The 27,738-nt window shown below is 37.3% G+C and overlaps 1 protein-coding gene across 2 annotated transcripts in view; it reads left to right on the forward strand.

Moving 5' to 3' along the window:
* sass6 (SAS-6 centriolar assembly protein) overlaps nucleotides 1–27,184 on the forward strand; it is a 45,417-nt gene extending 18,233 nt beyond the window's left edge. Inside the window, exons 3-17 of one of the 2 annotated variants that reach the window (XM_073071563.1) lie at nucleotides 4,019–4,098; nucleotides 7,275–7,379; nucleotides 9,117–9,288; nucleotides 10,233–10,310; nucleotides 10,773–10,892; nucleotides 11,952–12,143; nucleotides 13,184–13,378; nucleotides 15,858–15,947; nucleotides 18,996–19,175; nucleotides 19,559–19,640; nucleotides 20,375–20,505; nucleotides 22,098–22,244; nucleotides 22,565–22,671; nucleotides 24,155–24,261; nucleotides 25,892–27,184. In XM_073071563.1, coding sequence (XP_072927664.1) covers nucleotides 4,019–4,098; nucleotides 7,275–7,379; nucleotides 9,117–9,288; nucleotides 10,233–10,310; nucleotides 10,773–10,892; nucleotides 11,952–12,143; nucleotides 13,184–13,378; nucleotides 15,858–15,947; nucleotides 18,996–19,175; nucleotides 19,559–19,640; nucleotides 20,375–20,505; nucleotides 22,098–22,244; nucleotides 22,565–22,671; nucleotides 24,155–24,261; nucleotides 25,892–25,986 — 1,881 coding nt within the window. In that variant the 3' untranslated portion in view covers nucleotides 25,987–27,184. The remainder of the gene's footprint in view (nucleotides 1–4,018; nucleotides 4,099–7,274; nucleotides 7,380–9,116; nucleotides 9,289–10,232; nucleotides 10,311–10,772; nucleotides 10,893–11,951; nucleotides 12,144–13,183; nucleotides 13,379–15,857; nucleotides 15,948–18,995; nucleotides 19,176–19,558; nucleotides 19,641–20,374; nucleotides 20,506–22,097; nucleotides 22,245–22,564; nucleotides 22,672–24,154; nucleotides 24,262–25,891) is intronic. The other variant, XM_073071567.1, reaches the window with a different exon arrangement.
* Nucleotides 27,185–27,738: the final 554 nt, after the last annotated feature.

Genomic DNA, 27,738 nt, shown 5'->3' on the forward strand with positions numbered 1-27,738 from the left:
CTTCCTGGATTTATTTTTTTTTGCTGGCCTGGACATCTACCTTCCTCTCCATCTCTCCACTTTCTGACCTGGTGCTCTGGCTCCCATAAGTGCAAATTAATTAATTGCTTCACTTTTAAGGCCAATTTGAGTCTGGATATTGGAAAGAAAAGATGTAAAAAGGACAGCTGGATAATTTTGCACTATTAAATGGGGAAGTGCTTCGAGAAGCTGGAGGATTGGAAAATTGCAATTGTCACTCCACTCTTTAAGAAAGGAGGAAATAGCAGAAAGAAAATTATAGACCAATTAGCCTGACCTTAGTGGCTGGGAAGATGTTGGGGTCAATTGTTAAGGATGAGGTTATGGCGTACTTGGTGACACAAGACAAGATAGGACAAAGTCAGTATGGTTTCCTTAAGGGAAAATCTTGCCTGATGAAACTGTTGGAATTCTTTGAGGAGATTATACGTAGGGTAGATAAACAGCATTAAGACAATGTAAAAGCTCAGAAATTACCATTATTCAAGGTGACTTCAACGCAAAAGTAGACAAGACCAGGGACGAGGACAATATTGGGCATTATGGCATAGGTGAGGGAGGTGAACAAGTAGCTACATGGGTCACAGAAAAATATTATATAATTGGTAATACCGTCGTCAAGCAACACCAGAGACAACTATGGACATGGAAGAGCACCAGAAACCAGATTGATTACATGCTTATAAGGAGAAGATATAGAAATGTTCTGAAATCATGCAAAGCATACCCCGGTGCAGATTTCTACAGTGATCACGTACCAATAATCAGCGTGATGTACCTCAGACTCAGAAAGCTTAAAAGACCAAGAGTAGAGCCAAAGCTGAATTAGGGACTTTTGAGAAAAAACAGTGACATCAAAAATGAATTCCAGATGACAGTGAAGAACAAATTCGAGGCTCCACAAAACATCACTATTACAGAACAGCAATGGGAAAACCTCAGAGACAGCATAACACAAGCAGCACTAGAGGTGATTCCCAAACAACAGGCTAAAAAGAAATGGATGACAAGAAATTCTGAATCTTGTGGAACAAAGAAGAAAATGTAAGGAAAACGAAGAAGCCTATGTATCCTTGCATGCACAGATAACAGCCAAGTACAAGGAAGCAAAAGAAAAGTGGCTTAAGGACAAATGTGAGTTAATAGAACAATTGCAGAAGATCAACAACAGCAAACGTATGCACGACAAGATCAAAGAGGCCACAAATCGGAAGAAAAGTGGGGCAACAACAGGATGTATAAAAACAAAAGATGGATCTACAATTATGGAAAAAGAAAAAATAATACAAAGATGGTCAGAATACATCAAAGACATATATGACGAGAGGACAACTTTGATATCGGCAACAACAACGAGGGCCCAGCAATACTGAAAGAAGAAGTGGAACATGCTATGAAGAAAATGCGAAAGGGAAATGATCAGGACCAGATAGCATTCCGGTTGTACTGTATGAAGCACTAGAAGATTTTGGTGTAGAGAAATTAATAATTTTATCAAATAGAATATACAACAGTGGCAAAGTACCAGAAGATCTTTTAAAGGCAGTATTCATTGCACTGCCAAAGAAACCAGATGCAACAGAGTGTGGATAACACAGAACAATTAGTTTAATGAGCCACCTCACAACAATTCTACTTAGAAACATCATGTTCAGAATAAGAAACAAATTTAAACCAGAAATCAGTGAAGAACAGTGCGGCTTTGTCGAAGGCAGGGGAACGTCAAGCACAACTTGTATTCTCAGGAATATTATCGAAAGGTCAATAGAAGTACAACAAGAACAATACTTCTGTTTCATTGACTACACAAAAGCCTTTGACACAGTGGAACACCAAGTCATCAGGAAAATGCTTAAAGATATTAATATCGACAGAAAAGATCTAAGAATAATCAGGAATCCAGTGAAAACATCATGAGAACCATACAAGACCGACCTGGAATAAGTATAGGAGGATACAATATCAACAACCTCCGCTATGTGGATGATCCAGTAAAGTAAATTTACAGAAACTAGTATCTACCATCAACACAGCGAAAGACTTGGCCTAACCTTAAACAAAAAGAAAGCTGAAGTAATGGTAATATCAAAGAAACCTGATATCCCAAACTGTAGGATCGTATTGGGAAATGAAATCCTGAAACAAGTTCACAACTTCAAGTACCTTGGATCATGGGTAACATCTGATGGCAAATGCAAAACAGACATAAAAGCAAGAATAGCAATGGCAAGAGCAGCATTTACAGAAATGAGAAACATCCTAACGAAAAAGAAAATAGCAATTGATATCTGCCTTAGAACTCTCAGCTGCTACATTCTTTGTATATTGATGTATGGCTGCGAGTCATGGACCATCACAAATGCAATGGAAAAAAGAATCAATGCAGCAGAGATGTGGTTCCTCAGCAGAATGCTGTACATATCATATACAGACAGGATAATCAACGAAGAAGTTCTACAGAGAACGAAAACAAAACATACATTACTTAAAAAACAGCAATCCAAATTCTTTGGACACATCATGCGAAGAGAGACATTAGGACATTTAGTTACAACTGGAAAGCTGGAAGGAAAAAGAAGCAGAGGCAGATAGTGAATGAAAATGATGGATTAACATCATGGTTAGAAACAGCGGAGGCAACAACTACAATTTGGAGGGTCAGGGACCGTGATGGATGGAGAGACGTGATCGCCCACGCTGAACGGCAAGGTACCTGAAGGGAAGATAAAGGGGATGCAGTGGATGTTGTATATTTGGACTTACAGAAGGCTTTTGACAAAGTGCTACACATGAGGCTGCTTACCAAGTTAAGAGCCCATGGTATTACAGGAACATTACTGGCAAGGTTAGAGAATTGGCTAATTGGTGGGAGGCAGCGAGCGGTGGGAATAAAATGATTCTTTTCTGGTTGGCTGCCAGTGGTGGCCTGAAGGGGTTGGTATTGAGATTGCTTCTTTTTATGCTGTATCTCATTGATTTAGATGATGGAATAGATAACTTTGTTGCGAAGTTTGCAGATGATACAAAGATTGGTGGAGGGGCAGGTAGTATTGAGGAAATGGGTAGGCTGCAAAAGGACTTAGATTAGGAGAATGGGCAAGAGAGTAGCAAATTAAATACAATGTTGCAAAATGTATGGTCATGCACTTTATAGAAATAAATATGCAAACTATTTTCTAAATGGGGAAAAAATCCAAGGGACTTGGGAGTCCTTGTGCAGAACATCCTAAAGATTAACTTGCAGGTTGAGTCGATGGTGAGGGAGGCAAATGACATGTTAGTATTCATTTCAAGAGATCTAGAATACAAGAGCAAGGATGTGATCCTGAGGCTTTATAAGGCACGGGTTAGGTCTCACATTGAGTATTGTGAACAGTTTTTGGCTCCTCATCTAAGAAAAGATGTGCTGGCACTGAAGAGGGTTTAGAGGAGGTTCACAAGAATGATACTGGAAATGAAAGGGCTATCATACGAGGAATGTTTGATGGCTTTGGGTCTGTACTCACTGGAATTTAGAAGGATGAGGGGGGGATCTCATTGAAACCTTCAGATGTTGAAAAGCCTAGGTGGAGTAGGTGTGGAAAGGATGTTCCCTGTGGTGGAGCAAGTCTAAGACAAGAGGGCGCAGTTTCTGGATATAGCGGCATCTACTTAAAACCAAGATGTAGAGAAATTTCTTTAGCCAGAGGGTGGTGAATTTGTGGAATTAATTACCACAGGCAGCTGTGGAGGCCAGGCCATTGGGTGTATTTAAGGCAGAGCTTGATAGGTTCTTGATTGGATATTGCATCAAAGATTATGGGAAAGTCAGGGAGTGGGACTGAGGAGGGGAGAAAGGACCTGCCATGATTGAATGACAGAGCAGACTCGATGGGCCAAATGGTCTAGTTCTGCTCCTATGTCTTATGGTCTCATTATTGAACTCTAATACTAGACTTCACCATTCAGGAGTGATTTAAAATTGTTCTTTAAAAATAATTTTTATGCCCTGTCTTAGGATTTATCTGTCCGTTTGACTGATGACACAGATCCCTTCTTCTTGTATAATCTTATGATTAGTGAAGATGATTTTCTGAGGTAGGTGTGAATTAGAATATTGTCATTTGATCATTTACCGATTCTTATTTGCTATTGTGTGTTACTAATCTGTAATAGAATAGTTAGAAATTTAACCCAAAATTGCATTATTTCTCCATTTGTAGCTACTTATTTTTCACACATGCTGCTGGGCTCTATCAGTTATCCACAAAGTGCTGATTTGTTATAGCTTTCTTGTTCCTAGGGTCCAAGCAATCATAGGTACACATTCTTCTCTGCTTAAGAAAAGGAAATCTTTTTGAGCTGGCTCTGCTGTGTGTGGAACAGCTGCTCCCATAGTGAAACTGATCTCATGTTTGCATGACTTTGTAGAGTCAGCCACTGGCACAATGTGCAGAGGTCTCCTGTGAGGGCTGTTTTTGGGTGAGTTGTGCACCCACTCAGTAATAAGATGCAGGAATCTAGGCTACATTCTGGCTGATACAATAATTGTGTGCTGTTGTTGGGAAACCAGTAGCAGCTGCTCCGTGTTGATATTACTGGAGCTTACAGTTTCTTCCCTGTTAGAAATAAAAGCTGTTGCCTGTTCCTCTCTTTAGCAATGATCCAATGTTGGAGATGTAACCACAACACAATTTCTTTTACAGTATTTTGTAAAGGGCTTTCTTAAGATCCAAATACACTACATTCAGTGGTTCCCTTTTTTTCCTAATCTGTCAGCTACAACCTCAAAAGAAGTTCTATCAGGTTTGTATAATACTGTTTACATTTTGGGACTCCATCTGGACGCTGTCAAATCCTACCATCTAAGTACTTTGTTATTTTCCTTAATAATAGATTCCGTTATTTTTCCTATTATGAAAATCAGTGATTGGCAGCATCCATCTTGTGAGAAACTGAATTACTGTTGATGGTCAATGACCTTCATCAAAACTGGTCTGTAGTTTTGTATTTTTTTTCTTTTCTCTCAAAGTTGATGTTTGCTACTTTCTCAATTATGGGAACCATTCTAGAAATTGAATTTTGAAAATAACTCCACATGTATCTCTTTCAAAATGTTGCGATTCACATTGTCATATCCAAGGGATTTGTTACTTATCAATCCTGTGAATGTTTCCAATAGCTGCTGCTTCTACCACTGACATATTCTTTCACGTGTTGCTCTGCACTATTTCAGGGAGGTTGTTTTGTAGCCTGCATGAAGACAAACATTAATTGAACATCAAAAGCAAAATTGCAATGGAGAGGAATGCTAGCCTGCTTCATCTGCAAGGCCCTGTGTGGATACAGGGACTTCCACGCTATAATAGGACACTGTAGACATGGATGGTTGCAAGTTAACTTTAATAGACAGTTAAGTCACACCTGCCAAACATAAACAAATTATCAAAACATGAACACTTCTGGCTCTCAAAGTTAAATAATAAAGTTATTGAAGCTAATAAAAGTTAAGAAACTTGAAAATCCCAAAGCCATTAAAACTATAATTAATATTACCAAAATCTTTTGTATCTGTACCTTCTCATTGAAATAAATATTCAATCTATGGTGTCTTCTTGAGGCAAATTACCCATCATGGGTGTTAGGATATTCCTAATTGAACTCCATGAAAGAATCCATTGGTGGAGTACAGTATGTGCACCATTGGTGTATTGCTGAAGGTAGCTTTCAAATTGACCTAGAGTTTACTGCTAGTTAAGCAGAAGACTCTTAACAAATATGAAAAATTATCAGGGTTCTAAGTCAGCATAGGGGTTCCTAGACCTAAAGTTTCAAACCATTAGCAAATTGACATTTTCACTGTATAGGCTATCATTCAAAGTTAGTGGTGTATTCCTTGGAGGAATACATTTAGGTGGTGTTTAATAACTCATCTGACAAAAAGATTACTATCTATATATTTGCTATTTTTGCTTTACTCCCTTCATGACATCATTGCAAGATATTGAGAATCCTTGGGGAGGGGGATGGAATTAAATGTGGGTATCTCATCACAATTTAATAATGTAGAGTTCAAAATTCCATAATAGGAAATTGATGTAGGACATTGGATAGATCTTATCTAGAGTACTTTAGTCAGGGTTGCTCTCCATATTACAAAATGTTGCAGGGATTAGCAAGGGTCCAATAATATTAAAAATGATACCTCCAGATCTGAAGGATATAACTATCAGGAAAAGGAGAACTATTTCAATGGGATCTTTTCTAAATGAAAGAGGCAGCAAGGAGTGTATTAATAGAACTCTTTAAGATTATGAAATGATTTATAAAGGTATCCAAAGCTAGAAACCATAAATATATAAATTGTCAATAATGTTTCAGTTGTTAATACTTTCATCTGAGTCAAGAGAATCCAGAATCTGTCCTAGCAAAGACTTGAGCAGATAAATTAAGCTGATTTTTTCCAGTGCAGTATTGATGTGCAGATAGGGATGCTGTTTTACAAATGAATATTAAACACTACCTGAATGTTTCCCTCCAAGAAACATGTCATCTGAATTTTGAAAAATATGACTGTTGCCTTCCAATCAGCTTGAACCAGTCTGTCCATTCTCATTAAAGGCAGTTTTGCCCACAGAACTGCCGCTCACTGGGTGTTTTTTTGCTTTTTGCATCATTCTCTGTAAACTCTAGAGACAGTTGTGCATGAAAATCCCAGTTTCTTGGAATCGTCATATAAAAACAGGTTTTATTTTGAAAGAACACCGATTTTATATTTTGCTACGGCATTAGAATAAGACCCAAAATTTCACCACTTCCCATATCTACATTAACAAAATGACACAGTAAACACAGTCCTGGTGTAATCCAAAGGCAACCCCCACAACCACAGCTCCTCTCCTACCCTCCGAGTCCCAGAATATCCCAACCTGGATCATATCGGCTAAGTAGGATTGTCACCTAGTCCGTCTCCCAAGTTATGTAATTACATAAATAAGCGTGTTTTTAAATGTTGCTGCTACAACAAAAGAATTTCCCACTCGGGATCAATAAATTACTTATTATTAACTGAGACAAATACCAGAAGCACTTGAGGGGAAGTCAATGAAAATGATAGAGGAAGGTATAGTGTATTATACTGAAGTGAGATGACAGAAGGTGAAAAAACTGGCCTTTGGAATATAAGTACACACTTTCCAGCCATTTGGATTATTTTAATGCTTTAAGTTCGGCGCCATATAGCATTGCATTAAGATAACAATTTAATTTTACAGTTTAAAGAATCAACAAGGACTGCTTGTAGAATTTTCTGCTTTTCCCCAGCGGTTCATTGAACTTTTGGACCAATGTATCCAGGAACAAAACAAAGATGTTCCAAGGTGAGTTTGTATCTAGCTAATATTAAGTTGAGCATTACTGATTTTTTTTTTGAAATTTTCACTAGGATAAAGTTTCTATGATCCTGGATGGATAGTCTTATGATAAAGTTAAACGTACAGCTTTTAAATCAAGAGAGATTTCGTATTGTTCTGAATAGTTGTCACTTTTTGATAGCTCATATGGACAATGTACATCGATTTACAGCGTGAAGTCATTCACTCTTTTTTTCTTGTCTAGAGGTAGACCTCTAGTTTGCACATAACTTATTGATCTTTATGCAGTTTCAGAATGATGGCGACAGTGTCTAGGGTGTAGTGGTGGAGCAGAGGTAGAAAAGTACCATATTTTATCAGTTGTGAATCATTCCCTTGTCTACACGTGACTGAGAGGGAAACAAGGATTCAAATAACTACAGATAGCCCCGAGTTACAAACGTCCGACTTACTGACAACTTGTACTTACGAACCGAGGAAGGAGAATGCCGTCCGCCATTTTAAGCTGTTGCCGTTGACACTGTGTTGAGTGTTTAACTTTGTATTTGGCTTAAATTTTTCTTAGCAAGATTCACCCTGACCCTGACCACGCCCCCCCCCCCCCCCCCCCCCCGGTTCCTGTCGGCTGGTGACGCAGTGAGATCAGCACCGGGCTGGCGAACGGAGGTTCCCGAGTTTGATCTAGTGACAGACCGCTCTCGTGCTGGGTGATGTCGATCCAGTAACTCCAGTACCATCCGTGCCGGGTTGATGTCGAGCACGCAACTCGACCTCGTAAATAAAACACTGCCACCTCCAGTTTAAATTCCCACGCGGAATATTGTGGAGGATCAAATACAGTATCCAAACCCAGCACAGCCCCCACTTGTCCCACTGTCTCAGTGTGGTGGACTTTTGGACCCAGGGAATTCAGTGCAGTGGTCCTTAGGACCCAGTGGACCTTGGGAGCCGGTGGAGGTCGGGGCCTGCCACCCGCAGTGTTTCTGTTCCGTTGCTGGGAAGCTATCGCGATTGAAAACAAAGTGGAAATAATAAAGCGTTTGGAAAGAGTTGAAACGCCATCGGTCATTGGAAAAGTGTTAGGCTACAGTCGGTCAACGATCGGAACAATTTTAAAGGATGAAGTGAGAATAATGGAGCACGTGAAAGGCCCTGCACCGATGAAAGCTACAATTATTACTAAGCAGTGCAGTGATTTAATTATTGGAATACATTTGTTTCTTAAGTGTTTTATATGCATAGAAAGGTAAAATATATACTATATACTAAGACAAACGTTTGACTAACTGACACTAAATAATACCGGATGTATGTACAAATCCGACTTAAAGACGGACTCAGGAACCGAACTCGTACGTAACCCGGGGACTGCCTGTACTGTTGGATTTAAGTATGCGTTCCCATTCCATCCCACTTGACATCATCTGCAAGTCTTAGCTAGCATCTAAAACTAGAATCTGCATTGACATTGGGGTTCTAAATTTCCAGAATACTGTGGATTTTGATTGAAGTGCTCTGGACAGTCTGCTAAAGGAGATAGAGCTGTGAAACTATTGTATAAAGTAGTATCTTCAGAGGGCTAGATCGGCAGAAATGGAAGTTAATTTGCGTAACATTACTTTGATGCCATTTAATAACCTTTGTACATTCTGGGATTGTTATAGCACTTTATAACTATTGTTATCTTTTAATAATTTCTCATTTTAAATTTCTTCCATCTATTATTTGATTTTTCATCCAAAGGTTTACTCTTCAGTTAGTAACGCAGTCTCCAGCATTGGATCACATGCCTGCAAGTTTAAATATAATAGAAACTAACCCATTCAAGCACCTCACGCATCTCTCCTTAAAGCTGCTTCCAGGAAATGACAATGAGATAAAGAAATATTTAGCAGTCTGCCTTCATAATGTGAAGGTTAGTTTCTACATTGATTTGTTATTCTCAAATTTATACTGCTGTATTAAATAACTCTTTCTCTAAAATATTTTATCATAATAATCCGATGCAGCTTTGTTATTTGATTGCTGTGTTATTATAGATAATAGCCCACTTTTTCAGTGCAGGCATTAGCTTAAATGCAGAAACTTGAACTTAACTCATTAGTAATTGGCATTGTATGTATTTCTCTGTGCTTCACTGCTGAGCTCTATTTTGTTGAACTGTGCTTGGATGGGAGACTACCTGGCTGTAGTTGGATTTGCCCAGTTCCATTGCGCTGTGAAAGCATCACATCATGTTTGATCTCAAACGCTAAAGACTTGTTTCTTCTTGGATGAGATTACCAAGTGCTCTGGTATTTGCAAATATCCATTAATTTTTGAGTTTAATGGATACTATGATACTTTGCAGAAATTCATGACCTGTGAAAGAACAGATACCTAATATATCTGTTACTCTTTTTACTTTCCTACCATGAATATTTGCTTGCATGACTAAAATCTCAAGTCTTAAAGATCAAACAGCTTTATTTGTGACATGTACATCAAAACATACAGTAAAATGCGTTGTTTTTATCAACAACCAACGCAGCCTGTGGATTGTGCTGGAGGCAACCTGCTTCCCATGCCAACCATAGCATGCCCACCATTTACTAATCCTAACCTGTACGTCTTTGGAATGTGGGAAGAAACCCACATGACCACATGGACTAAATTTACCCCATATGAACAAATTATGTTGTGGAACACATTCCAACATTTTACTCTCCCATTACTCGGCCTTTATGTGACCACTGATGTATGATAAAATACTGCATCATTATTGAAGAGATCAAAGTATAATTAAGTCATTAATTTGATATCTTGCAATTAAATCTTCGTAATAGACAAATGGAGCTAATTTTAAATGTTTCCTTTCAGATAGAAAATGTTTCATTACAAGAAAGGTTACATAGAACAGAAGAAGACTTAATGAAAAGATTAAGCATCACTCAACAGGTTTGTTTATTGCAAATCTTGATTGTGGTAGTGTCATGGCACCACAAATGGAAACATGAAGGTCCATCGCTGTGCATCATAAATTAGAAGTTTACTTAATCCCTGCTTGAACTGAAGTGTTTGCCTTGAGAGTTTAAGAGCAGAATTATCTGTACCAATGTAATCTTCAGGGTTCACTCTGCCACATTGTTCTGTTATTGTCTGCTTCAGTCAACACATAACACTTTGAAAATGAATAAGGAATTGTTGTGCACACTTATACCATTTGCATTCAACTTTACCTTTTGGCTTTTGGTATTGATGGCATTTCTCAATTCCTGTTGGTCTTCATCCCAGAGGAGTTACAACATTTGATTCATTATTGCCAAAAAATTAAATTGTAAATAAATTCTCTTTACCTTTGAAAGGCAATGCATAATTCATACTGGCTAATGATGTTTACTGCTTTATTTTCATGTTTAGACCTTAGCAGAAAAGAGTAAGGAACTGGACAGATTACGTAATGAATGGACAACACATACTAACTTGATGACAAACAAACACAGCCAAGAAGTTACTTTGGAACGGGAAAAGGCTTTACAGGTAAGAGAATGTATGAATTCATTAAAGGAGGATATAATTCAAAAATAACTATATGTGCTCATATAATGAGCAATACTGGATGGTTTAGATATATGTTTGACTAAAAAGGAGCTTTAAATGCATTTTCAGAAGTCAAATACTACAGCACAAATGGGTGTTTTCTACAGTAATTAAAACCCTTTGTAAAATAAATTACTTGGAATTATTGCTTAGGAAGCAACATTATTCCATAAAAGAATGGATGAGCCTCAACCTCACTCCTTACTTCCTAGTAATGTTTCTGCAGGCACCAACAGATCGATATAGTCCCTCAAATTCGACAATGTTTTGTAGATAATGGCCTTTCTTGCAGACAGAGCAACAGTATGAACACAAAATTCATGTATCTTTTTCTAATAATTATTGAATATGATTATAAGGTTTCCTTTGAAGATGGAGTTGTGAATTAATGATTATGGAGCTGTTTCTATGTGTATTTCAAAGTATTTGTCCTTGCATATTGTTTGTTCACAAGTGCACCACTCACTTTACTCCCTCCCCTACGATTAAATTAATTGTAATCTGACTCAGTGATGTTGTAGAATGGGCTTCAACACAAAATACAAAATTATTTTTTAAAAATCTTGGAAAAATGATAAGGCTTTCATTTAGTTCATGTAGGGCATATCATTTTATGTTCAGAAGGCTTTTAAGCATAGTATTTATCTTTGGTTAGATTCTTTTTCATTTAGATTTATAATCGGTGTGTATTAGTCCAAAACTACAGATAGGAAAATAAGGTGGTTAAGAAGCATCCTTGATTAAGCTATTGGCAACACTGTGAAATGACTATATGGAGAAAGAAAGTATTGAGTTGATTGTATTAAGGCTATTTGGGTTGCTTTCATGAACCTTCAGCAAACTATCTGTTCTTCCACTATCATTTTAATTCTATTTATGAATAATTTTATTTTTGGTATGTAGAACATTGTTTGCATTGCAGTGTTAAAGTAACAATGATATTATTCTCTCTGTACTTCTGATCTTTATTGTAACCAGTTTTATAACCTAACTTCCTAGGCTCAAACGCACTACCAGCAACAATGGGAGCAGCAAAAAAAAGAAATAGAAGTCACAAATAGTCAAACAGTACAACATCTTGAAAGGAGGATAGCGGAAATAGAAGCTGTCAACAAGGACCTTACTGAAAGGAAATATAAATCAGAATCTGCAATACGAGAGATGAAAGCCAAATTATGCGTCATGGAAGAGGTTGGTTAAGTACTTTTCAGTACTTTCAAGTGTTACGTAACGGGTTAAAAAGGACCAGCAGAAATGGACACACCTGGAGTCTGAGTCTTCCGTTATAAATTCTATTTTATTAATAATTACGTGATAAAGTAAAATAAAACAAGATAAGGTAAACAGGTTTGCAGAGTATATGCATATATATGTGAGTAATTAAAATTCCCAAACTTCTCCCGGCTCCGGTGATTAGATGATACAGTCTTATGGTAGTATGGCAAGTAGTCAATTCAGTTCTGGAATTTGATTTGAGTAGAGTTGGAGAGAGCGGGAGAGAGTCGTTTTGTCTTCCCAGTGCCGATGCCGTCTATCTTCCACATTGTCCTCCTGCTCCCAAAACTTATGGTCACCGACTGTCACCACCAAAAAGAGGATGCCGTTTTCACGTAGTACCGCTATCAACCCGGGCAACGGTTAAATACACCGATAGCATTCCACTGGACACCCCTTTGTCCACACTGTGAGCAAAAACCCCACCTTTGTCGTGGGCACACAAAGCTCAACCAGTGTCTTCCTTGGTGTCTGGTGTGTTTGATTACAAAGCCAACTGACCTTATATATATTCCACAAGCGCTGAACATTAGCTGTCCATCATATAGTTCCGCCTTTCAGTTTCCAAGGCAGCTCACAGACTTTCTCTCTCTCTGTTGCTGAAATAGCACACATGCTGTTCGCTCCTTCTCTCTCTCTCTCTTTTTAAAGGAACAGTCCACTTAGAATAATCCTTCAGATCTCGTCTCACAAGTTTTAAACGTAAATTTTAACACTGCAATCACATTTCATGAAAAAAAAAATTTCAACCCATTGGTTTAAAATGGGTAAACCGGGATCCTTCAATGGTGAGGCAAAGCAAGCCCTTCAGTGGTGGTGCTTTGTAGCACTAAGTCATATTAACTAAAATATTTCGGATTTGATCCTGGACTTCACTGAGTCAAATGTTACATTTTCATGTAGTTTATTTCTTTTGAAATAAATATTTTATGTTTGCCTCTCTCTGCTGTATTTAGGAATGTCAAAGATCAAAACAGGAAGTCATTTCACTGAGGCGAGAAAATGCCACTTTGGATGCAGAGTGCCATGAAAAGGAAAAGTTACTGAATCAGCTGCGTACAAGGACTGCAGTGTTGGAACAGGAAGTTAAGGATAAAGAGCAAGTGGTTACAAGGACAACAGAAGTCTGTGAAAGCATGCAGGAGCATAAGGTATTAAAAGCCACAAATGTTTTAAGTCCCTGTCAAATTACATAATTAATCTGCAATGCTTGATACTAGATTTTTTCTGTCTTGTAATTTGTGCAGTTAAGCCAAAGTGATACATGATTACCTAACCTGGTCCCAACATATCGATGCAGTTATAAAGAATGCAAGGCATTGACTATACTTCATTAGAAGTTTGAAGAGATTTGGCATGACAACAAATAAACTCAAAAACTTCTATAGATGTGGAGCAGCTTTGATGGGCCAAATGGCCTACTTCTGCTGCTATATCTTATGTATGGTTGAGAACATTCTGACAGGCTGCATCACTGTCTGGTGTGGTGGGGGGCTATTGCACAGGACTGAAAGAAGCTGCAGAAGGTTGTAAATTTAGTCTGCTCCATCTTGGGTACTAGCCTACAAAGTACCCAGGACATCTTCAAGGAGTGGGGTCTCAGAAAGGCAGCATCCATTATTAAGGACCTCCAGCACCCAGGGCATGCCCTTTTCTCACTGTTACCATCAGGTAGGAGGTACAGAAGCCCAAAGGCACACACTCAGCGATTCAGGAACAGCTTCTTCCCCTCTGTCATCTGATTCCTAAATGGACATTGAACCTGTGAACACTACCTCACTTTTTAAATATATATATATTCTGTTCTTTTGCATGATTTTTAATGTATTCAATATACGTATACTGTAATTGATTTACTTATTATTTTTTTCCCTCTTCTATATTATGTATTGCATTGAACTGCTGCTGCTAAGTTAGCAAATTTCATGACATATGCCGGTGATAATAAACCTGATTCTGAAGATAAGATTCATTTTCATATTGTTGATATTCTTGGCATTCTTCGGTTGGTGACTCTGGCTAACTGAGTTACTATATAGGATTGTTCTTACCAGCTTGTATATCAAAGATCAAAGAGGTTCAAATTCAAAACTTTGTGATAAATCTGATGATTGATTATTTATTTGTGTGCAAGTGATGAACACAGAGTGAATTTTTTTTGCTCAGCCCATTCTGGTCTTGTTTCTCCACTGTTAGAAACAGTAACAGAGCTGATCTGTAATTTTCTAGATTCGATACTTAGTTTTTTGTTTCAACTGGAAGAATGTTACATTCATATTGATAATGAAAGGTTGAGGCAATGTCTTCTACGGCTGAATAGCTATTTGTTGGCCAGATTTACTTGAAGAGTAAAGAATTGGCATTGGCTGGGGTGCAGAGAATTCTCAATGCTGATTCAGCTGTAATCCAGAATTTTTCCTTCCCTGTAGATGGTAGAAGAAATAAACTAGTAGTGGGCCAATAGAATAAAATTTTTGATATTACTACGATATTTCTATATCTAATCTTTATCACTCAATAAATCAGTCAAATGTTTATGGCCTTAAATTTAGGAACTTGTTTATGCAAATGAAAATGGATTGTCTACTATAGGAGTGGTATCCCTTTGGTGTTTTGTGTATAAGTAACGTGTACTCTGTGATTGTATGTCAACTTCTCAATTCTGGAAAACAATTTCTGTAGAACAGCTCTTAGCGTACTGCCATTGATAAGATTAATGAAGCAGCAGTTCATGTTACCGCTACACAATGTAAGGCTTGAGTTTGATCTGTGTAGAGCTTTTACATTCTCACTCTCCAGGTTTCAAATGTTCCAAAGACAGGCTACCAGATTAATTTGCCACTAAGTTACTGTTTGTTGAAATTTCAAAAAAGTAGTGAAGGGTCAACTGTAAGAGAAGAAAAAGTATCCAGGGGTACAGGGAAATAAGATGGATTATGGGACTGATGCTGTCAATCCTTGGGAGCCAACATAGAAATATAAAAGAAATATAGATTAAAAGATTTAAATATAGTGGCTAAAAGAAATATAGGTGTGATTTTTAACAATACCACAGACTCAACATTATGAGGTATTATCAGGTGGGATCAAAACTTTTATTTTTAAGCTCTTTGTACTTGAACTTTTTCTCCAGTTTTGCCTTCATCTTTCTAAATGGCTGGTTGTTTATGCTATCTAAACAGAGGGATGATAAATGTTCAGTTAGTCACCTGATCAGTTTGCTGAAAACACAATGTACTCACATTGTCACATTTAACACTGAAATTCATTCCATTTATCTCTGATTTTATTTGAGTCAGAGTATAACATTCTGAAGTGACCACATCACATGGGGATAAATTTCCAGTTTTTGTTATCTAATAGATGTTGTCATGTAAGGCTGAAAAAGTTGCTACATGTTAATGACATTTCTGTATTTTGTTGAGCTTAAAACCTAAAATTGAAAATCTTTTTATATTCTGATCTATTGCTGTCATACCTTATTAATTCAGGTGTCCTATTTTAAGATCACAGAATTTTGCTGATGTATCTAAATGTCAGTATGATGTTTGCAAAGATTTGTAGAACTTTTAAGAGAGACCGGTGTCTGATTTAGCAAGATCTTGGAGAATTTGATTCTTCCATTTGCAGAAAAATCTAGAAGAGAGCTTGGAACAAAAACAACAGCAAATGGGAAAACTGGAAGCTACTGTGAAATCTCTTTCAGAAGAATTATTAAAGGTAATAACAGGATGTCTTGTAATGCTAATCTAATTTCTAAAAATAGTTTACTCTTTCCACCATTAGTGCCCTATGGATGTAGTGCTTCTCATCTACAAAATACACTGCAATTACATTGCATGTTTCCTGCAATAACTTCTCTCAAATTTGTGAGATTTTCCGCCAAGAAGCAAAGGGCAACAAGCAGACAGGAATATCACATTTACTTTCCTGATTAGGAAATATATTGCTGTTCCTTCATCTTTTAATGCCTAATTCCTGGAGCTCCCTTTCAGATGATGCTGTGGGAATAACATGAGCGGCAGAAATCTGTTTTGAAAGCAGTTTTATATATAACTTGTATTAAATTAATATTAAGCAAAACTTTGGCCTGACGTAGTTCTACATTAAAACTCATATAATACAACAACAGATTGTGCAGACAGCCTGATGGTTCAGCATCTGACTCACTCATTAGCTTGGATAATGAGCTGGGAGCATGGCCAGAGGGCTTGTATATTTCCTGCTGCCTTTTGACTCAGCCAGGTTTACTGAAAAATTTATTGCACTGCTGTGCAATACAAGAGGAGATTTCCTACAGTGGATGAGTCTAGAACCTGAGGGCACAACCTCAGAACAGAAGGACATCCATTTAGAAGAGATGCGGAGGAATTTCTTTAGCTAGAGGATGGTGAGTCTGAAATTCATTGTCACAGATAACTGCGGAGGCCAAGTCATTGAATATACTTAAGGTGGAGGTTGATAAGTTCTTGATTAGCAAGAGCATCAAAGGTTGCAGAGGGAAGGTAGTAGAATGGGGTTGAGAGGATAATAGCCATGATGGAATGACGGAGTAGACTCGACAGGCTGAGTAGTCCAAGTCTGCTCCAATGTCTTGCAGTTTAAAAACAAAGTGAAATAAAAGCATTAATAGGGATAATTGTTGGAAAATATGCCAGTCTGGCTCTACCAAAGTCCCAAGATTGATGTTTATCAGAGTTCAAAGTACATTTATTAACAAAGTGTGTATACATTATATAACCTTGAGATTTGTCTCCAAACAAGTAGCCATGAAAGAAGATGAACACCCAATGTGCAGAGAATAAAAAACACATCTTGTCCATTTTTAAAAAAATAACCCAAAAAAAAACTGTGGAACACACAATGTTCAGTAAAAAGATGCAAACTGTAACTGCAAACGAACAGTGTTTCTGAACTGAAATCCACAAAGAGAGTCCAATTGTTCAGTGCAGAGCCGAGTAAATATAGTGGAGCAGCGATCTGAACCTGCCCATACCATACCTCACCTCAGGCCTCAACACCATGACCTTTTCAATCTGGCCAGGTGCTAAAATCTCTGTCCAAACTACGGGTTCTGACACTTTGAGCAGTGATCTGAACAAGCCCATAACCTTACCTCGGACCTCGACACCCTGACCTTTTCAATTTTGTCCAGCACTTAAACCTCCATCCGAACAAGGGGTTCTGCCACATGGATATGCCAGACTTCGCTGCCTCCATTTGGCCTGTAACTCTCCATCCAGGCATCATGTTCAGTCGGATCAATACGCTCTGGGGCCTGGACCCTACAGCTTTGTTTGGCCTGTACCTGACCTTTCACATTCTTCCACACTGTCGGCCACGGGCCTGCTACCTTGTCTTCCTAAGTTCCACCACATCGAATTGCCTGCAAGTCCAAAGGGAAGTTACAGACCATTGCTTGCAGTGATCGTTTGCCAGAAAAAGTATGGTTAGCAAAGTATTTAGTTGCTATCCTTGTTTCCTTAGACACCAGCCAGAAGTCACCAACGTCATCTTAAACTGGATTGTATTTCAAAAATGTTTCCTCCTCCTCTTCCACTACCACTCCACCCTAGAATTAGCATGACTTATTAATGAAGGTCCAGAAATATGATATCTCAGGAATAGGTGGTACAAAGCTCCTGACTAGTGAGGTGAAAAGAAAAGCAAATTCTTAGTCTGACATTTGGAGTCCTTTAATATGCACTTCCCTCAAACAATGCATCATTAACAGTACTTGATACTATATATTTATAAAAGCAGGAGCCTGCATACCAGTTTGCTGCCTTACCGGTAAATCCTTTACTTTCCTTATGGCTCAGAAATCTATTGCTCAGTTTTAAAAATAGTTAATAACTGAGCACCTGCAGAGACTGAGAAACTGCCGTGAATTACAATTAACATCAAGACCTAATTTTAAGCAGCCAGACAGACAGGCAGACAGACATACTTTATTGATCCCGAGGGAAATTGGGTTTTGTTACAGTCGCACCAACCAAGAATAGTGTAAAAATATAGCAATATAAAACCATAAATAATTAAATAATAATAAGTAAATAATGCCAAGTGGAAATTCGTCCAGGACCAGCCTATTGGCTTGGTGTCTGACACTCCGAGGGAGGAGTTGTAAAGTTTGGTGGCCACATGCAGGAATGACTTCCTATGACGCTCAGTGTTGCATCTCGGTGGAATGAGTCTGGCTGAATGTACTCCTGTGTCTAACCAGTACATTATGCAGTGGATGGGAGACATTGTCCAAGATGGCATGCAACTTGGACAGCATCCTCTTTTCAGACACCACCGTCAGAGAGTCCAGTTCCACCCCCACAACATCACTGGCCTTACGAATGAGTTTGTTGATTCTGTTGGTGTCTGCTACCCTCAGCCTGCTGCCCCAGCACACAACAGCAAACATGATAGCACTGGCCACCACAGACTCTTCAGCATCGTCCGGCAGATGTTAAGGGACCTCAGTCTCCTCAGGAAATAGAGACGGCTCTGACCCTTCTTGTAGACAGCCTCAGTGTTCTTTGACCAGTCCAGTTTATTGTCAATTCGTATCCCCAGGTATTTGTAATCCTCCACCATATCCACACAAGCATCATGATAGTTGCTTTTGGAAGCTTACTAATAAAAAAAATGTACGGTACTTGTTTACTATTTTAGGAGTAATTTAGGTACAAGTTAAACTGGAATCCATGTTCTGCAATACTTCAGAGTCATCACATTTTTAATGCAAGAGTAATGTATATTATGTGTTTGTTGTAGGCCAATGAAATCATTAAAAAGCTTCAGGGAGACATTAAGAAGCTGATGGAAAAAATTAAACTGAAAAATGCAGTTACAATGCAACAGGAAAAACTTTTAGGAGAAAAAACGCAAATTCTCCAGAAGGAGCAGCAAGAACTAGCAGATGTACAGCAGGTCCTGAGGCACAAGGAAGAGGAGGTAATAAATCTTGATTTGGTGGATTATAGGTTATCCCCATATTAGGGTGGGGCTGGGGTTGTGTTCATAGCAAACTATCTGTACTGTACCCAGAATATGTTCTTTGAAAATAAATTTACTTTGTGTATCATTTGCATGTGTCGAGAAATGATTTGGAAAAAATTGATCTGTTTACTCCCCTCCCCACACACATTCCGTGATTATTCCATATCATCTTTCTGTACAGATTTGTGAATTTTGTAAGGGTAAATTTCTGTAATATAAACATCCATAACACGGTATTCATATATGTAACTATATGAATTTTGATGAGGAGGGTGGGAAAGAGGAGTATTTATTTTAGGATACGTTTTATTGAAAAATGTTGATTTTAAATGTTTTAGGTTTGCAAGTTACAGGAGAAATTAGATGCCACTGTCACAAAACTAGAAGAAAGCAAACAGCTTCTAAAGACAAATGAAAACGGTTAGTTCTTTGACAATTAGACAATAAAACAATTAGAATTTGACATTCCTTGCATGTTAGAAAGTAATACAGCATGTTTCAAGGGGGTGTAATCAGGATATTAAACCGCATAAGATATTAGGACTTAATTTTGACAATAAAAAAGAGGATATAAGGCAGAGGTGGCTTGTTTTTATATAGTGCAATTTCAAGACCTTGTGGCTAGTTTTGAGGCCACACTAACAATCTCACTGGACTGAAATGTTTGCAGAGTATTATGTAGTAGAGGTGGTGAATGCCTGGGAGGGATGTTGGTGTTTTATTGATATTGCATTTGATGCCTGCAAAAACTGTTGCCTTTGAAATGTGAAACAGGAAGGAATCAATAAGCTGAAATGGCCAACAAAATAAAGTCAAAATGTAGGTAGACATGCAGGTATGGGTTTCCTCTGCAGCTTGAGGTTGGCTAATTTGATTTTTGGTTGCACCACCCATTAATGTAGATTGCGGTACTTTAGTGCAAGCTGGACTGTAAACATTCAGTTTTTTTAATTAATAGAAACCACAGTGTGTAACTGATTATAAACTGGGTACACTTTATTAGTTACAATTGAAACTAGTACAATTTAGGAATAAATCAAAGTTGTTTAGGTTTTGTTTTAGCAACTTCATCTACTTTTGGAGAAAAAACTTTAAAATAGAAGCTCAACTATTTAACTTTAAAAATATTTTAATGAGAATTTAATTGTCCACAGTAATATCTTGGTTGAATAAACAACTGAATGAAAATAAATTAGCATCTCTGCAAGAAACTCCAGGGTCTTCTGATCCATCATCAGTATCTAGTGGCAATCTGTCCAGGCCTGGAGGCATGCAAAACAGCATGGTAAGTAAATCAATAATTTGTCTGGATTCATTTTCAGAATCTGAGCATTACTGGCATGGCTAACATTTATTGCTCATGAGACTCTGCTAGTGAGCCATCATGACAGATAACTTAATGAGTTCAAGCAAATGTACACATTTATTATCAGCTATAGTCTATTTTAAGATGCAAGTTAATAGTGAAAGGATAGATGTGGTGGATTCAGTATCATATTTTAACTGTTGATTGAAATATTAGCATAGTTAAGCCTGCTGTCTGTTTTATTTCCAACTATTAGCTTGGTTCAGTGGAAATGTTATTTTATTAAGAACATTTATGTTTATTCCGTGAGTACAATTTGAAAGATGGCTTACCTTTCTAACATGTTACTAGTGACATATTAAGCAGGGAAATTGTTTCCGTAGATTGGATTGCTGCCCCCCCCCCCCCACCCCCATTGCTCTTTAATAAGAGCAGGTTACTGGCATCCAGAAGGTGCAAGGCTATCCAGTCCCCTCTACATAATCTCAAAATAAACACTGCAGATAAAACATTCTTCCACAGCCTAAATGCAGGAATGTTATCTGTTTTGAGATAGCAGCCAGAGGGGTTTATTTCTGCCAACAGCAAGTTGATTTTTCAGTGAGTCTAGATCCTGTATGGGGATTTTGAATCATGAGAATCAGATTGGAAATTCTGAAATGCACAAAGCAACACACTAGATGGAATGACCTTTTTTGTTGTTACCAACATAGAACACAGAGATTATGGTATATTAAACAAGAATGTTACCCTCTTCCTCTTTAAAACTCTAGCAAATTAATTTGCATGTTTACCACAACAAAACTGTCAGGACTTTGACAGCTCATCAATGAGCAATATTAGATATATATTTAAAAAAAGTTGGGATTGTGAAAGTTACAATTCCATGAAAAATACAGAGTGCTATAGGACAGAATATGATATGTATTATAACATAAAAATACTGTTAACTTGTATGATTTGATGGAAAATGTGTTGCATTTGTAATCTGTTTCACCTGTGGATTTGGCACTCAGCCTTTAAAATTGCCTCCTTATTAACAGTCTCCCATTTCCAGTCAATTCAGTGACATTTTAGCCGTTGATTTAACTTTCATAAACATCAATAACTTGTGAATTCCAAAATTAGACATAGTTTGGTTGGATTAGATGAGAACCTTGTATGAGAACCAAGCTCATTCCTTGATTGATAATCCTGACTCCCCAGTACCTGGAAGGCCAAACACCCAAGGGTACCAAATACAATATCCTCTCCAGCAAATCCTAATTTACTCAACAGTTGAAAAACAATTTTTCAAATGCTGTAATCAGGATTCACAGCACATGGACTGACTGCAGCATCGAGTGAAGAATATACATCTCCCCCACCCCCCACAGTTTGCCATATTAACCCATTCATTTCCCTTTGTTAATCATAATAACTATAGTTAATTGACAGTCATACTACCTCAACATTTACTGCTTTTAAACAGCAGTTTTGGAATGCATGAAGGATTTTAATTTTACATGTCTAATGCTGAATTTTCTTAAGTCCTTAATGCTGATACTTTCCTGTTGCTTTTCCTTTTACAGCAAAGTTTCTACCCTCCTTTCTCTGTCTTGATGCCGCAGACTGTCTCCTCTGTTTCGCCTTCAGATAATTACTCTAAGAGCTCTGGTTCTTCTGTAAGAATGAATACTCCATTCCTGAGGCCTGGTGTATCAAGGCATGGTCTTCAGGCAGGCTTGATTTAATTTTATTATTCGTACTTTTCTATGATGATATTTTCAAATTCATTGCATTTCCAAATCTTTAATGAAAGTTAACTATTGTTGCAACCCTACACTATCTTTGAGTTACCTAGAACAATTCCACTGCAATTACACTTTTTTTAAAAATGTGAATACAAGTAACTTAATATCTGAACAATGGTTTGTTGGCTCTTGTGTTCTTGGACATCTATTCTTATTAATGTTAACCTTGCAGTTTAATTGAAGATAAAACCAAAGTAAATTAATCAGTGAAAATATGACAAGGGCAACTTGCATTACTCTTCCAGATGCGCATCAGTCCTGGGCAGCTAAATACTAGTACCTTTCCTGCATCTGAACCTACATCAGCCCCTCCATCTTCAACACCAACAGGAGCAGGTCTCCCTTCCAAAAGGTATGTGAAGAGAGGGGGATGAAAAGCTTAGGGAAGTGGCAGAGAGTGAAAGAATTGATATTCTATAATATGTTTCATTACTCATCATTTAAAAAAATATACTTTTGTTAACAAAGTGATTATTTTACCATGACTCCATGAGTAACCTTTGGGTTGGTCCAGAAACTGGGATTTCAAAAGACCTCTTTGGCTTTTCAACAAATGCACTTTACCTAGTATTTTTCAATGTAATTAACTAACTAGTATTGCTTAATGGCAACATACTTGGCTGGTGTCAAAATGTCCTTTGGTTTTTTTGGAGCACAAATGTTTATATCTAGGTAGTGCATGGAAGAGTACCTGCAGCTTATCTTTGAAATGTAAATAGAATAACGCTATGATTTTGCCTATTTGGTAGGCTGCTCAGACTGTGGGTAATGGACTTTTCTTCACTGATTTTTACAAATTAGCAGATATGAAATCACATCTATAAGGACTTAATTGAAGATCTACATGTAGCATTTAAACAAAAGGTTTGGCTCAATAATTTTTTTTGAGATTGAAAGTAAATACATCTCTCTGGCACTGAATTTAATAATTCTACTATCCTAAAGATTTTGCTTTTGTGCCATAATTCAAATTTAGTGCTACATTAAGTTGATCTCCTGCTGGCCTTGGAGCTTATAAAGGAAATGAGTGGGGACATCTTGTGTACCATATCATTAACCAGTGACTAATCTTATACATGGGTATCAGGTGACAATAGATTGGACACAACTAAAAGCACGTCCTTAATCAGCATCTTTACTCATCAATGAAAGGAACTTAAATGTTCATTCTTGCAAAACACTGTACTTTGAAAAAAAGCAGTGTACTTCAAGGGAAAAAATGGATTTACCTATTAGCATTTGGATACAATCTTTAAAATGAGAAATTAAATGCTTTAGTTTCCTCTGCATTCCAGTGGAAGCTAATCCTTATTGTGAAGATCTTATCAGAGAGTCTTCTTGCCGAGGTGTTAATTTCCTTACAGGCTACAATAGAATTTTGGCAAGAACCATGTTTACGAACTAACCTCAGCTACATAATCTAGTCAAAGTCTTGTATTCTGGATGACTGAGTACATTGTTTGATATGATAATTATACAGACAGGACTGCAGAATGTTTTGTTAATGGTTTTAACAAATCAGAGCACTGTAAATATTTTGTCAGTGGCTTTGAACTTGGCTGGTTCAATTTAACATTGTCCAGAGTAGAACTTTGTTTATTTCCTGGTCCAAAGATCATTGTATAAGATAACAGGCTAAAATAGTACGGGCATTGTTTCTAAAGACCTTCTGTAGCATGTATGCAAAAAAAGCTGTAATCTAAAGTGTGTATTTTTTATTTTCTCTAATCTGTAAAATGAAATGTTTATTTATGCATGTAGAGTGGTATTTTCTGTCTAGTTGTAGTTTGAACAATTCCAGTTATTGTTCACTTAAAAATGCCTATTTCCTGCAGTGAACCAGTTGGCTTAGACCAGAAGTACTTACAAATGAGGGAATACAGTAAACCTGGTTTCTCACGAGGAGCATCATTGCAGAAGCCATTTTATCCATCTGGCACAGGTAGTAAGAGTTGAAAATCTGAGATATTAATAAACAAATTATTCCATCTTAAAACAGGTTTGTGTGGGTGTATTTCAGAATGTTTCCTACTTTCAAAGATTAATGATAATCACGGTAACATCTGTGTGTAAAGTCATATTTATATTTTTATGTTTTTTGGTTTGTTTTAGGAAATCAATTCAAATTATATATCAAACTGTACAGATTTGAGTTAATTGAAATTTAATTACAATCAGTCCATATGTTACTTTAATACATCCAACACTGAATAAACAAAAAAATGTATATTGTATTCCTCCAGTTTGTAAACTAAACAATTTGACAAAGTCTGACATATGAACAAGTTTAAAAACAAAATAGGGAAAAATTCAGCATTACTTACTTACTGCCTGTTACACCACTAGTGTTTAGGGCAGCAATAAAGCTCCTCCATTTCTAGTAGTGTTCAGGGCTTCCTTCATCATGCCAATAGCTTCCCCTCGGTTTTCACAACTGTCAGCCATGCAAGTCCCAGGTGGAAACACAGGAATACCATCACACTCAGATGTAAAATGATTCTTCATTGCTGTTTCCATAACAGTTTTGTTTTATCAGTCAGGGTTGTTGGCCCTGAGCTGAACCCCTGAACCTGGAGAACCAGTGGATCACTTATCTGGTCTATACACTTTGACTTGCTTGGCATGGGTGTCCCTACCAAGAGCAAAAGCATAAAGCCATGACTCCAACCAGCATGGCTCTCTGGTTCATTGAGGTATACAAACCTCCAAACCACGACAAGGTTGTGATCTTCTTGGATATGGCATTATATCTTTCAAATTTTCATTATCCACACTAACTTGCCCCAAATAAATGCAACTATTTATCATGGTTCTGAATTATGGACATTGTTAGATGTGAAACCCTTCAGCTTTCCTTCCTTGTGGGCCATGAATATATTCATCCAAAGAACTTGGCTGTTATAGCTGAGATTAGTTGTAACCTTTATCATACCATTTCAAAGCATGGTTGATGCTGCTTTCCTATTATGATAAAATTACCCAACTTATCCTAATAAATAATGTCTAGCCTAATCTTTTCTTAAATCCACAGACAAATCAGAATTAGCTTGTCTTGAAGAAACAAATGGCTTTAGCATTATTTTTTATTAAAGTAGGAAATCTGAGCTTTTAAAAAATCTGATATGTATATCAACGTGGTAACCCATTCCTCGTATAATTTAAAATCTCCATCTTCGTCTGTAAATTTGTAATGTCAGCCTCTCTCCTATGTGATCCTCCTATTGCGGTCATATTCTGACCTTTGATTATCCTTCCTTGATCTTGTTGGCAACTAACAGTGTCCTACTTCACCCTTCATCATCATTTGCACCAAGCGTTGGTCATCTTCATTTGCTTTTCCATATATCTATTCAGGCAGTCAGACCAGTCAGTAATAGGTTAAGCTGTTTTACTGAAAAAAAATGCTGTAAATTGGTAACAGGTCAAGATGTAGTTGTGACACAATAGAAACTGGTTTAATATTTCAGGTTGAATAAAGACTTTCTGATAAACATTCATTAACTAAGGTTTAATTTTAACTTTTCTGTTTTTTCCCCACAACCCCACTCCATAACATGTTGATATTTATTTAGTGCCAACTCGACCCCTAGTGCCAAAGCAAGGAAATTCACCACCAGTGACATCTGCCTACTTTCCAGGACAACAGCCTAGACTCCCTGCATCATGAAGAGTGCAGTAATTACTTCTCATCACAGGGCTTGAAGAGCGAGATAATGAGAAAGGAACAGGCCATCTGAATGTATCACTGCAGGTGCTTAGACCTGTAAGAAACGATTGGACTGGGCAGTGATAATTAGCATAAACCCAGGTGCTCATTCAAACTGCCAGAATACACTTGCCATTCGCAAAATGTTAATTTGATTTGTGTTAGAGCAAGTGAGTGTTTTCCTTCTGCACAGGAGGCAGCTGAATACCAAAGCATTTGTTGCAAACTCAGGAGTGAAAATTTGAGCCTTATTTCATTATAATTCTTACAAACTGCAGGATTAGTTTTGAACAATCAAGAATTTGAAAACTAAAATCTTGTTTTAACAGTGAAGAATATTAGCTGCTTTCTCTGTGTAGAAACTGGAGATGTTTCTTTTGTTTCCTCCTCCCTCAACACAATCACTTTTGATAAATCCTGCTATTTCAAATTACTATATATGTTACTAACTGTGTGGGTTAAGATCCTCAGCAATATTTCTAGTTTTTCATTTTGCCCTTTGGTACCAAAATCTTGGCATAGCTAGTCTTTATTATTTTGCCCAAACTGTACAATCTGTTTCTTAATCTGGAGTTATGTATTTGGTTCCTGTGCTTAACAGAACAAAATTCTTTCATGCATTCACATAACTGGTTTAAAGTGACAAGTATAATAATGGGACCTTTCAGAAATTCAGTGCACACAGTCAGTATTACAAAGACAGGAATGGGTTGGCCCTTCCCTATACTGCACCGAATATAGAGATGTTAACATTTAGCACTGGTGGGGGAGTCTGTCAAGGTGCAAAGTTCAGTCTTGATTGTAGGACAGCAGTTATATTTTTGTCTGAAAATTGATAATAAAATTTGGATGTAGTTTGTCTATTGAAAGTGATTCCTAAATAGCATGCCATTAACTAAGCCCTATCAAGTTGTATAAAAGTTGGAATTACTGAACCTTGTGTAGTTCTGAAAGAAATTTAATAAGGTGACAAATGTAATTGCATCAAGGATTTTAAAATGCATCAAATGTATAGAATTGGCTCTATTTTCTTATTGTGTTGTAAGTAGTAATTTATGACATGTTAACTGAATGTATCAGTGTACAAACTGTAAAATTGTATTTAAATGATTGTTTCATACTTATTTTGAATAAAATATACATACTTTTGCAAAAGCAATTGAGTTCTTAATATTGAAGTTCACCAGTATCAGTCGTCTAATGTTCAATCACTGAAAAAGGAAGCAATTGGAAAGAAGACATTTTATTTACCGGTAGTAGGAGAGCAGTACCTATATACTTGCCCTTTGGCTGTCCTAAACTTTTTTTTTTGAAGGAAGTATGCACTGTAGGCAAGGAGGATTTGCCAATGTGTGTTGCATTCAGAGTTCTTTGACTTTACGTGACTTTATATGCAAATGTTCACCTAAGTGCAGAACACACCAACTCAATCTGGATTTACCCTTATCCGGTTTTGATAATATTGTGGTAGAACTAAGAATCATAGTGGATCATTCTAACTTTCTAACATAAGAAATTTTCAAGTTCTATTTTAGCCATTTCACAGAATGAAAAATGTACACAGTAGTAGTCAATTCAGCCATTTATTTTTTGCACACCAGTGAACCACTGGATTGTAGCTCAGGCTTCTTAGCTGTTTGTCCATAGTTTTGTTTGTTTGGTTCTTCGATTCTTAAAATCCTTTTGGGCAGCAAGTTCCAGACCTCAGTTACA

This window comes from Hemitrygon akajei, chromosome 2 (genome assembly GCF_048418815.1).
Source record: "Hemitrygon akajei chromosome 2, sHemAka1.3, whole genome shotgun sequence".
Taxonomy (NCBI): Eukaryota; Metazoa; Chordata; class Chondrichthyes; order Myliobatiformes; family Dasyatidae; genus Hemitrygon; species Hemitrygon akajei.